The 13,005-nt window shown below is 45.2% G+C and overlaps 2 protein-coding genes across 3 annotated transcripts; one reads left to right on the forward strand and one right to left on the reverse strand.

Annotated features, from left to right (window-relative positions):
• The first annotated feature begins 707 nt into the window (after nt 1–707).
• ctsz (cathepsin Z) lies at nt 708–5,010 on the forward strand. Its single transcript, XM_041256897.1, has 6 exons — nt 708–933; nt 2,048–2,211; nt 2,406–2,585; nt 3,165–3,315; nt 3,660–3,825; nt 4,098–5,010. Exons 1-6 carry the CDS (start codon nt 764–766, stop codon nt 4,221–4,223), a joined length of 957 nt encoding a protein of 318 aa, XP_041112831.1. The 5' UTR covers nt 708–763; the 3' UTR covers nt 4,224–5,010.
• Nucleotides 5,011–5,465: 455 nt separating this feature from the next.
• On the reverse strand, nt 5,466–12,579 carry nelfcd (negative elongation factor complex member C/D). 2 transcript variants are annotated; one of them, XM_041256893.1, is made up of 15 exons: nt 12,403–12,578; nt 11,864–11,976; nt 11,479–11,588; nt 10,843–10,952; nt 10,497–10,604; nt 10,087–10,239; nt 9,701–9,831; nt 9,178–9,343; nt 8,645–8,779; nt 8,120–8,259; nt 7,165–7,279; nt 6,764–6,859; nt 6,223–6,363; nt 5,804–5,933; nt 5,466–5,506 (listed from the first exon to the last, which is right to left on the reverse strand). In XM_041256893.1, exons 1-15 carry the CDS (start codon nt 12,457–12,459, stop codon nt 5,472–5,474), a joined length of 1,740 nt encoding a protein of 579 aa, XP_041112827.1. In that variant the 5' UTR covers nt 12,460–12,578; the 3' UTR covers nt 5,466–5,471. The 2 variants fall into 2 exon arrangements, with proteins under 2 accessions (XP_041112827.1, XP_041112828.1); XM_041256894.1 differs by lacking the exon at nt 6,223–6,363 and having other exon boundaries at nt 12,403–12,579.
• Nucleotides 12,580–13,005: the final 426 nt, after the last annotated feature.

The raw sequence follows: 13,005 nt of genomic DNA on the forward strand, positions 1-13,005 counted from the left end.
TTCCCTTCTAAACTGACTTTAGCAACCTTGTGTGCGTCTAGATACTATTAGCAGTGAACAGCTGTGCTGTAGCAATCTGTTCCTGACCCCTCTGTACACACCCCTTCAGGGACTTGCACACAACCACAGAAAGAAGTGCTTCTCCAATTGTAATGATGAGACTTGCATGTCAGACTTTAGCTGTGGGTGAGGGTATCTGATAATAGCATACACGTTTCCTTATAGGAATTCAGGTATCCTGCACACACAATTATGATGAACTATACCTGTGAACATCCCTCACCAGTGTTTAAACAAGCTTGGGTCACGTTATTAACTAAGGTTATGGTGTTCTGGGTATTATTATTATTATTATTATTATTATTATTATGATAATTATTATAGCTGGTATCCAGATTCCTCATGTTTGGAAATCATAGTGTCTCCTCTTGCGTGACATGTGGATCTTCCAATGCAGAATTGTTTTAAATAGGATTTTAAAGAAAAAAAAAAAACATTGCATTTGTACCTTCATTAAGTGACTTTCAGAAATAACCGAACAACTCAAAGGGTAGTGTACTACTGCCTTAGAAACAGATTCAATCAAACGTTTACATTTCGGACTGCTTGTGTCACCGCCGCCAATAACTAGAAAGAACAGCATTGTGGGAAAAAAAAAAAAAAGCTGAAAATGTTTGTCTTCTGAAAAAAAAAAAGGAAGCATGTACCTTTAAGAGGAAGTTGCTGTGGTAATTATGAATCATGTCCTCTAGTAAGTAGTTAAATGTCAGCTCGATCTGCTGATCGCTCATATGATTGCATGATCTGCAACATGGCGAGGCTGCTGTTGCTGTTAGCGTTGTGTCTCGTCTCCTGTGTTTCTGGCGGCCGGTATTTCAACGAGGACCGACCCTGCTACAAGCCAACAGTAAGAAAAAACCCGTTTGGAGTCAGGTATGTGCCGTGGTTAGTTACACAAGTACAGCAGTTCACGATCATTAAACAGGAAAGCGCTATAAAGATCATTGTTGGTATGACTTTCGTGCCTCGGGGACCGGAATGGGCGCTGAATTTAATTATTTAAAGATTTAGTTTATCTATGAGCCGACAACACAAGTAGCGGTAGCTTTCTTAAATAGTATTGACTAAATACAGGCCAGTAGTTTTAGAAATTGTCATATATATAATTTTAAAAACAAGTTTGGGCGTGTGAGGTGTAATCAATACCATCTGGGAAGAGGCCGCCTTCGGCTATGGTAAAGGTTTCATACAGCTTGCTTGCGATCTGCACGAATCCGTGGGGCACTGTGCGGGTGTAACAGTGCTGGTGAAAGCCGAGGCGTGCAGAACAAGGGGCTGGGACAGTCCGCGGCTGCCTTTCAACGCTGGACTGCAACGTTTTATTTTGGATCCAGGCTCAGAAGGCGCTGTGACCCCAGTTCAAGGAAAGCGGGTTTCAGTTCATCCGTTTGTTTTATATCATGCCAGTGCAGCCCTGTCTGTCACATGATGTCAGTCTCATGACAAAAAGGCTTCAGGTGTGCCTTTCACGGTTATGCACCTTCCATTCCAGTAACTGTCTTTTATTCTTATTTATAAGTTCGAGCTTGTCTGCTGAGGAAATGCATTTCACTTGACCTGATCTTCTGATGTAACACAAACCGCCTTCAGTTACAAGAGGCTGTCAGACTGGCACACTGCAGTACAGCAATTCCACACAGCTTAATGCCACAAACAATCCCGTAGCATCACAAGTGTTCCCAAACATAGACCCCTATGCAAACAATAAGAACGGGACTTCCCAAAAACACTACATTAACATGAGTGGACTGCTCACAAGGGTATTTCATATTGAGCGGGGGGGGGGGGGGGGGGGGATGTCACCTAAAAATACATAAACCAAGAAGCGTTACATTAGGGTTACTGTTAAATACATTTATTGAGCCCTTGTAAAAGTGAGTGTGGCTGTATGGCTTTTTCCTGAAGCTTATCCCACTACAGCAAACTGCCTAACTGTACTGCTTATCGCTTTGTACTAAATACAGTGTTCTTTACTCCTGAAACTCAGCACTGCCCCCCGCCCTCATGAGTATCTCAATATGGACGAGCTGCCCAAAGCCTGGGACTGGAGGAACATCGACGGCAAGAATTACGTCAGCACCACCCGGAACCAGCACATCCCCCAGTACTGCGGATCCTGCTGGGCCCACGGCAGCACCAGCGCCTTAGCAGGTAGCGCCTCCCTGTGGCTGTCCTACTGCAATTGCACATACTAAATGCATGCATGTTAGCGTGCTAGCAATACCTTTATATGCACATTGTGTCTGATGGTAATTTACAGCCACCTAAAATGTTACACTGCAGCCGGTAAATGGCAGTTGCTTGTGGCCCTGTAACTAACTCTCTTTCATTCCTCTCCCTACCAGACCGTATCAACATCAAGCGGAAAGGTGCTTGGCCCTCTGCGTACATCTCTGTGCAGAACGTCATTGACTGTGGACAGGCAGGCTCGTGTGAGGGGGGCGATCACTCGGGGGTGTGGGAGTACGCACACAGCCATGGGATCCCAGACGAGACCTGCAACAACTACCAGGCCAAAGACCAGGGTGCGAGTCACGTGCTTTCCACAGGACACCAACAACCTGTTTAGGAAACGGGAATGTGTGTGTGTGTGTGCATGCGTGTTACACATCTGAATCTGTACAGAATGAGTGATGCAACCCATCTGTGTGTGTGTGTGTGTGTGTGTGTGTGATCACAGGCAATTCAAAGTTTAGCTCAGATTTTTAAAAGCCCTATGCTGGTTAAATCAGATCTTCCTTTCTGTTTTTGTGGTGTTTACCTAGTGCAGCACCTCCACGACGCACTGCAGCAAACTAATTATATAACCGTCTTTAATTCTTTCATGCACGGGTCTTCATGTGGGGATGGGTAAGTCTTTATGGATGATGCAAATGCACTCTGACTTCATAGAAGGATGCCATATTTTCCCTTTAAAACAGTGGGGGGGGGGGAGTCAAACAAGGCATCCAGAATCACTTCAAATGTTTGGTGTTTTGTAGCTATTTTCAGTATTTCACACATGAAAGAGTTAATATATTTGAACTAATTGGAGAGCTAGAAAAGAGGTAAGACACAATGAAATAATGAAGGAAAATGAGAGAAACCTGCTTATCTGTTCTTAGACTGCACCCCCTTCAATCAGTGTGGTACGTGCACTACCTTCGGAGTGTGCAATGTCATCAAGAACTACACCCTGTGGAAGGTGGACGACTACGGAGCTGTGAGCGGCAGGGACAAGATGATGGCAGAGATCTACGCCAGGGGCCCCATCAGGTAGCAGCGACAGGCTGGCTGGCATTCATGAACTTTAATGAACAAATGTTCCCACCCAAGTAGGTCAGTAGTGAATGCTTTTCTGCAGCGTTGTGTTGTTAGTGTTTCAAGTGTTGCTTTCCACTCTCGATGGCTCAGTGTACGCATGCACAAACCACATGACCGCAAGAAAAGAATGCATGTTCCTGCTCTCGGCTTGATCCCAGGGTTATTCATCTCGTTGGTTTTGAAGCGGCTGCAGTAAACATGTCATTGCATACTCTCGCCACAGCACAGAGCTTAGTAAAGCAGTCTCCCGTCATGTAAGTAAGCCCCTCCTGTCTTTTTCATGCCTTTATTTTTAGCTGTGGTATTATGGCAACGAAGCAGCTGGATGCCTACACAGGAGGGCTTTACACAGAGTACAACCCTCATCCCTTCATCACCCACATTGTGTCAGTGGCAGGCTGGGGGCTGGATGAAAACGGAGATGAATTTTGGATTGTCCGCAATTCCTGGGGCGAGCCGTGGGTATGTCTGAATTCCCCGCTAAAACAATTCATAGTCAGTGGAGCTAGGAAGCAGGACCGTGTCCATGAGAGGTTTCACTCTCCTACCTGAATTCAATGAAATCTTTCTGTCAATGCTGTTGTTGTACTTTAAAACTTAGTGGCACAGCAATAATTCACACTTAACTGAAGCCACCCTGCACAGATGTGACTGGAGCAATATACTGCATCTTACAAGGGTTTATCCTGTCGAGTTAAAGTGAGACCCCACTTTAACAATCTCTCTCTCTGCAGGGTGAGAAAGGCTGGCTGAGAATCGTCACCAGTGCTTACAAAGATGGCAAAGGGAATGAGTATAACCTGGCTATCGAGGAAGACTGCGCCTATGGGGATCCTGTAGTGCCTGCCAATTACATTTAGAAACACTTGCTAAGATTTTAGAAATGATTATGCAGGTACATAATTAAAACATATCTTTTTAAGGTGTTTTTTTTTTTAATGACTTCTAAGGACAGCCATGCAGTGCAGTAATGAAAGGGAACTCCACTCAGAACAGTGTGTGCACTGTATCACTAGGGGACTAGTGTGCTCCTTTGAAGTTTCTGAATGGCAGTGGTCAGTTGCTAAGCTTTTTTTTTTTTTTTAATGAAATGTCAAAGTGCTTTTCCACAGAAGGTTTTTTCTTTATAATTTGCTATAATAATACATGTATTTCTCATCATGTAACATGTTAATTGTTGTCTTGTTACATTTCCATGCAGTAGCTCTGCTGTCTTAGAGACTCTACACAACTGCTTTCATGGAAATTATACTGTTTGTATCACATCTCACTGTTAACAGATTCCAATAAGCACTGAATTACAATTCTGTAAACCAATGAGCATTTACAGCGTGCTGTTAGCTATGGGTTACCTCCAGTCTCATTTGGATCAGAAAAATGTACTGGAAGCCCCTGGAATGACGGACAGGTAAAGTGACAATCGCTATGCTGCTTGTATTATAAAATCAAATAGACTTCAGGAACAGGACATCCAGGTCTAGTTAATGGAATAACAACGAAGGATGAAACTACAATGGGGGCTCTCCCCCTGGTGCACTGATTACAAAATGAAATTATGCAATATATATATATATATTTTGTAAAGAATATATCTGAATTATGTTTGATTATAAGACAATTGCATCTGAGTAAAATCTAAAAATATTACTGCGGAAGAGTCTTTCTTTATAAAAACAAGTGACCGTTTTTGTGACTAAGAAAGGACCCCAGACGAACCAATGAGGAAGTGTTTTTTTTTTTTTTTTTTTTTTATTCCCCCTCCAACTGTACAGAACGGGCCCACATTTATATTACAGGCATAAATCAATTTACATCTAAATTGACATCTGAAACAAATAAAAAAGAAAGGACTTGCTGTTGCACATTCTTTCCTTGTGCATTCCAAAGCTCTCAGTGTGTTTTGGTCTAGGAAGAGTCTCTCCCACTCACATTGACCTCACGAAGAGTCCCACTCGCATGACCATGGATCTGTCTTAACCCACCCTGTCCCAGTGGCGGCTGGAGCAAAGTCATCATGTTGTATTCCACCTTGAAAATCACTGACTTACTCCAGCGTGAGTTACGCACTGAGAGAAAACAAGGCTGGCTCCACGGCTCTTTTATCCAGGTCAGTTCATCATGATGAAGTTAGATTTACAGTGTGCTGAAATAGAAGGAATGCAGTCTAGTTGTGAAGTACATGTACATAATCACAGCATTTCACATAACCTCTTGTAACAGAAATGTGTCTGCACAGTTTCTTTCAGTTTTGGTCAGGCAATTCTGAATAGAGACAGGCTAGTACAGGTCCCATGGTAAGTGGATAAGCAGGTGTCAGGAACACAGTTCAACGTGTAAGTGTAGTACAGACCTCTGCATTGTATTTCTGTTGCTGGGTGTGCAGACAGCCCCCTCAGGTGTAATGTAAAATGTTCCAGCCACACTGCAGTACAGCTCTTACCTATAAACTCTGCGACAGGATCACACTCCCCCTCTGTTTTAATGGTGCCGGCAATACTGTCGTTCTCTAAAATGGGCAGGAACAGCTGCACAAAGTCTGATGTATAAGGAGGAGCGATCACATCCAGTACCTGGAGTAAAAACAGGAAGCCAGTGACAAACCAAACAATTTGTAACAGTAAAACGAATGGAGCCATCAGAAATGCAGAAATGGGTAGAACTTAAGACTCCCTCCCGTTGCACAGCAGGCTGAGCCAGCACAGCTTTCAGTGCAAGCTGAATCAGACAAATCGCACACGGCTTGCACAGGTAGTTAACAACGAAGGCTCACAGGAAAAACCTGGAACAGCCCAAACTGCGACTCAATGGGTTTTAAATGATTCCCTGCCCTTCATACGAGAGTCTGGAAGAAGCACCCACCTCAGTCACAAAGTATCTGATGAGAGAGATGTCCGTGTTCAGTTTCTCCAGGCACTTGCGGATATAGCCGACCACCGGCAGAACGTAGCCTCTGCTCAGCAAATGAACCATCCTGTCCAGCAGGGTCTTCTTCAGCTCCATCTGCACAAACACAAGGTTTCCAGCACGTGCCATATATAACGAGCCTCCTGGGGGATTTGCTTCTCTTGAGCAGTTTTACTACACAGGCAGAGCAGCTTGTAACCTCACTGCTGCTTACCAATCACCACACTGGCAACAACAGAACAGGCCTCAATGAAAAATAATGACATCACTCTGGTCATTACTATATTTGCAGTGTCTACTCTCTGTTCTGCAGGTTATAATGAGCCTCAATGAGGAATAATGACATTACTATGGTCATTATTATTATGATGTTTGCAGTGTCTACACTCTGTTTTGCCAGGTTATTGGTACACCAGTCTGCTATGCAAGCTGAGCCCTTACTGGAGCGGGAGGAGTCCCTGTGGAGCGGTACTGTGTGTACCCCGAGGGTCCTTACCTGCTCCATGACGTCGAGCTGCGAGTGCTCCGTCTCAAAGAGCTTGATGAGGAGCTGCAGGACCTGGGGGTGCAGGAGCTGGTGACAGGTACTGATCTGAGGAAGAAGAAGGGATTCCCGATTGTTAAACATAAAATCACAGGGCGGGCTGTAAACAACGCAGCGTGAGAAAACATTCCAGAACACGTCCAAGAGCACCGCCATGGGCCTGGCTCAGCATTTTGATTAGCAGCCCAAGGGCATCAAGCCCAGCGAGCAGGAAGGGCCACTCTCTGCAACCTGTCCAATAGGCCGGGCAACATGCAGGCAGGTGTGAAGGAGATATATTCTAATGATGCTTTCCTATTGCGTGCCATTTATGTATACATATGACCCATGTGTAAGAAACGGTGGAGATGTACCTCATCCAACAAGGCCAAGTGTACAGGAGTGTGGTCTGTCTGGAGCTGGAAATAGCGAGGCTCGGAAACTGTCCAGTCAACCCACTTCAACACGCCCATCGCCACCACTGGGAACCTAAAACCACAGCATTGCCGATAGAGAGACAGTTAATGCTGTATTCAATCAATCAACTGTGTATTGATAAGACTGTGTACAAGACACCCAATACTATATTGTAGAATGTCTTCAAAGATTATTACTCCTCTAAAGCAGACAGAGTTTGAAGCAGCTTCTGATCAGACGGTGGAAAGCAAGTTGCTTTGCCCATGAGCAAGAACTCTGACGCCAAACTTCAGTTGTTAAAAAGTAAAAGACCTGCTTTCAGTAAAAAGTAAAGCTGCACAGGTGGTAAGCGGAGCTGTGACTCTCCATGCCTCTGACCCAGGCAGTGCAGGGTCCCTGCAGGTGAAGGCACAGCCCGGCTCACCTGATGCACTGATACAGGGCTCTGACCCAGGCAGTGTAGGGTCCCTGCAGGTGAAGGCACAGCCCAGCTCACCTGATGCACTGATACAGGGCTCTGACCCAGGCAGTGTAGGGTCCCTGCAGGTGAAGGAACAGCCTGGTTCACCTGATGCACTGGTACATGCCTCTGACCCAGGCAGTGCAGGGTCCCTGCAGGTGAAGGCACAGCCCAGCTGATGCTCTGGTACAGGACTCTGACCCAGGCAGTGCAGGGTCCCTGCAGGTGAAGGCACAGCCCAGCTGATGCTCTGGTACAGGACTCTGACCCAGGCAGTGCAGGGTCCCTGCAGGTGAAGCATAGCCTGGTTCACTGGATGCGCTGGTACAGGGCTCTGACCCAGGCAGTGCAGGGTCCCTGCAGGTGAAGGCACAGCCCAGCTGATGCTCTGGTACAGGGCTCTGACCCAGGCAGTGCAGGGTCCTTGCAGGTGAAGGCACAGCCCGGCTCACCTGATGCACTGGTACAGTGTGCTGAGCTCAGCCACCAGCTCTGTGGCCCCCTTGTTCTCATTGCAGCACAGGTTATGGACTGTCTCAATGGCCTTCGAGGTGGACTTCAGCTCGTCCTTGTTGATGTTCATTCGTTTGTTCTTTGAGAAAAAAAATAAAACAGACAAAAAAAACAGACAGGGTTCAAATCCACAGCCAACTGCAACACATGGGAATTTAAGTAGTCTCTTATCTTGATCACATACAACTTAATGGGCCAGATTTATTAAGAGCGCTCAAAATCCAATTTTCACCAACAGAAATATTAAAAAGACAATGGGCCCCTATTGATCAAAGTCTTCAAGTCAAGCTGCAAGCTGTTACTGTTTCAAACGTCCTGTAGTAACAAACAACTCTTATCTTAAACAATCGAATCTTATTTAAGTTACTGTGCTTTCTGAAAACAAAAAGGTGCAATTTTCCCTGTAGTATGGAGTGGTTTGTAGAGGAGGGTGTTCTCTCTCTGCCTCTCTCTCTCTCTCATACCTTCTTCCAGGTCTCCACCACACTGGCTGCGTAGGCGAGGATGTGGATGTACTTGTGCTTGTGGTCCTGGTTGATTTTCGCACCTGGTTTGAAGAGGGACTGCATGAAGAGATCGAGGAAGGCTGGGACCCGGATCTGTGGAGGAAGGGGAGACAGACAGACAGACAGGAGAAACACAGCCAAGGGCTCGGAATTAAGGGCTCTAGAAAACAGAACTGTAGTTAAATTAAAATTGCAGATAGTTTTAAAGTGACCTCAGATTATTATATCTACATCATTGTACAGCTATAATGTAACATATTGAATTACACACCGCTTTGTAGATTTCCATAACAAAAAACTAACAAACTGAAAAAAAATGTGACATTTCTGGAATCTATCATGAAACACTGTACTACTATTATGGCTTCCGGTAGACACTTTGATATCATTTTATAGTTTCTATGGAACACATGATGTTAAATAAAAGATCTAATTATGTTCCTATAGTTCTAAATGCAACAGGACTGCAAGACTGCTCACTGAGCTCTCACCAGCTCCACGGGGGGAGGGTCCATGCTGGTGAACATCTTGAAGAGGACGGTGATGTCAGCCGGGTTCAGGGCTCCTTTGGACAGCATGGCTCCGAGTGCCTGGCACGCACGAGGGTAGGCAGCGGCTGTTCCTAGAGCCAGAGTGATCTGGCTGGCATCATGCCCCCTGCAAGTAACAGCAGCACCGTCACCATCCGTGCCATCATTACCACAAACGCTATCACCCGTGGCATCGAGAAACAGCTCCCGCCGCTCAGTTTAGCAGAGGACAACCCAATCTGGGACATTTCATATATCGTTATAATTACACTGTGGAGTATATTCACCAAGTGCATGTGTTGCAGAAACGCACTCTGTTCTCCCGTATATGAGGTTAACTGCGGAACTCAAAGATGCTTCTAATCATTTCTATTTTCTAAAACTACTCTTATTTACCCCTTGCACAATAGCACCTCGAGGGGACAACCGAAGGGCAAACAATCTGTCACGTCTCTAGAAGTGACGATGGTTTGCTCCAGGGTACCTTTCATGAGCAGATTTCTGGACCTCCTGAGCGATCCTGCGCACTGCAGAGCCTCCTTGTTCCTCCTGGGCCAGTATTGACATCATGGACTGGGCAAATAGGTAGGTGTGTTCCCCGTGGCACACCATCTTCTACAAGAGCAGAAACACACACAACACTACAGAGCTGCAATCTACAATCAATCAATTACACAGAACGAAGTGAGGATCGAATGCGGTTTGCCTGCTGAATCCTTCAATGGTAGGGTTAGGAACCTCAAACTAACAAGTATCCTACAGCTCTTCTGTGACTCCTCTCTGTAAGCACGACATTAACACCTCCTTGGGGTGGAATCCCTGCTGTTAAAATATGACGACTGCAGTGCGCCTAACAGATGTGTGCCTCACTGTGAACTCCGGGAGGTTCTTTTCCAGGTTCTCCTCTCCTCCGTCCAGCAGAGTGGCCAGCGAAGTCCGCAGCACTCTGGAGAACACCTCCAGCTGCTGGCAGGCTGTGGAGACGCTGGTTATTTCTCCTTGGTACCCAGCGTCTGAGATGAGCTGCCAGCAACAAAACGCATGCCTCAGTAACTGAACTCCAGATTCACATGTCTGCAACGTGCTTACTTTATTAAGAAGAACACAAACAGCATATTGTGGTGGAAAGCCATGTCTGGACACTGGGAAACATGCAAATCACTTTGTTTTTTTTTATCACATCATTAGGCAGGATAATGAGATGCAACGTCTTCCTCCAAGCTTTTCAAGATGGCAGTGCTAATGGCCAACACAGTTAGTTCTCTTCAAAGCAGAAGTACCTTGACAGTGAAGTTTAACATCAAGCAGTCTGGGTGAGCTTCAGCTAGCTTGTAGAAGAGATCTCGCCAGGTCGTGTGAGCAATCATCTGCTCCAGCCACGCAGGGGTCTGGGGGAAACAAAACGTGGAATGTTATGGACTGGGCGATGGCTCTACCTAAGCTTATCAACATTGAAACAGTGCATTTCAAATACTCACAAAATACAACAAACCCCACTCTCAGTGCTGAAGAAAACTGCTTTAACCACATTAACACAACCTAACTCGGGCCTCTCTGAAAACAGTTCTTCGCTGTTCAGATGGTTCTGCGTTTGGTTTTGTAATAAGGAATTCAATTGAGCCTCACCTCTCCCTCCACTGTGAAGATGGAGTCAGCCTTCTGAGGGTCGAAGTGTTTTATCAGCAGGGTTTTCAGGTGGTTCTCCACTCTCTCCTGAACCTGGGCCGGCTCCACTCCTAAAGAATACAAACAAACAAAAAGAATCTCCATCAGAACCGAAAGAGCAGCGAGCTCTGGAGATCTTATACAAGAACACGCTCAGCAACACCAAAGAAACACAAATAATAATAATAATAATAACAACAAAAAGTACATTGAAGAGACCTGAATGACTCATCTTGACAATCATATTGCAAGCCCTAAACAATATACTGCAGTCGACTGCCGAATTAGAGGTGACTAAAAAGCCTGCTTGAACAGTAAGCAAGCATTTCTCAAATTGAAAATCTATGCAAGTTCTCAATTTACAGTATTTCTATCTAAATGTGCAACTGCATACAGACTACAACCCTTACATAAAACATTATCAACAAATCCCAAAGCTCCCTGGAGATATTCCACACTCACTCCAACATGCAGGGGATACGCAGCACAGTGCTGATGGTTAACCACCTGATCAGCTAAACACTAAACTGCACAGGAGACAGCAGCTGCCAGTTAGTCTCTATCCTGTAGGCAGAGGGGATGAATGAAGCCTCCTACCCATCTGAATGAGCCACTCTGCCAGCAGGTTGACAGTCTGTGCCACTGCGGTGTAGTTCTCAGACAGAAGCTGGATAACACGTTCTGGGGACCCACCAGCCTGGAAGTATCTGTGCAGCATTGAACACACAATCATGAGCATGGGGTTTAGAGCACAGCCTCTTCACAGTGGCCCAGGAGGGAGGACAAAGCGGCTAGTTTCACAGACCACGATTAGCTGTAGTAGAGGTAATCGACATCTGTGAAACTAGCTGCTTATGCTCTCCATCCTCAGCCAGGCTAGTTTCACAGACCCAGGTTTAGCCCTAATCTTGAAATAACACATACTAATTTAGATAAAGTAATGGATCTGTGAAACTAGCCATTCTTTGAGATGCATACTCACGTCTTTAAGGAGGTAAAGATGCTGGGTTCCATGATATAATCCCGGCTGGAGAACTTCTGCATACATTCGTCCTGAATCTTCCCATCAGCCTCCCCGTCCACGTACCCATCGTCCTAACAGAAGCACAGGGACAGCGAACCGTCAATGCTCGCGTGTCTTCACTGGCGCTGCTATGCACTGTACTCAAGCGTCCCTACAGTAATCTGCAGAGTTTGGTAAAACTCTAGAAAAATTCACTTTAGAAACTTTTGCAAGGGGCTAAATTAAAACTCAGTAAAGGTTACAATAAGAGTAAAATAATACGAGTTACTTTACTCGAGTTGTTTTTTAAATCCGGCTATAAGCATATTGTTGTTATGATTACAAAATACAATAAACTGCCACTTTTGATGTGTCACGTCATCAGAACAGCAATAAAATGTCTCGTTGATGTAGTCCGCGCGTGTACAAACACAGGGACAACGTCATACGAACAACAAAACAGAAACTAAACAAAAAGTCGACTTCGTATTCATTAAACACGAGTGCCTATCTCTCACCAGAGATCCGTCTTGCCCGTTCCACTCTGCCGAGCTGTGATAATAGTCTTCTTCCATTGTTATAACACGCTAAAAGTTTACTTTAAAAACAAAACAATTAACAATACTCTTGTATCCGCTTTCCGTGCCTCTTGTCTCACTGGGGCTGTGCAGAACTCGGCGCCTTTGACATACGTCACTACATCAACAACCAGCTTGTACTAAAGTGAGAGGACATTTTCTGGGGCGCCACCTAGTGGAACGGAGAAATACCTGCAGCTTTATTGAGCTCCAACTATACCAGAGCTTGCTTGAATCGACCCTTGAGTTTCAAAGGTGCTTAGTAGCCAGGCTTTTTAACTGACCGTATGATACATTAGTGAGTCCGCCTTTTTGTATAATATATATATAGCAGTCCAACCCTGATATTGATGTGATACCGCCCTCTGAAATGTCTTTATAATATACAGCACTAGACCCTGATATTGATGCGATACGGCCCTCTGAAATATCTTTATAATATACAGCACTAGACCCTGATATTGATGAGATCCAGCCCTCTGAAATGTCTTTATAATATACAGCACTAGACCCTGATATTGATGAGATACGGCCCCCTGAAAT

This window comes from Polyodon spathula, chromosome 8 (genome assembly GCF_017654505.1).
Source record: "Polyodon spathula isolate WHYD16114869_AA chromosome 8, ASM1765450v1, whole genome shotgun sequence".
Taxonomy (NCBI): Eukaryota; Metazoa; Chordata; class Actinopteri; order Acipenseriformes; family Polyodontidae; genus Polyodon; species Polyodon spathula.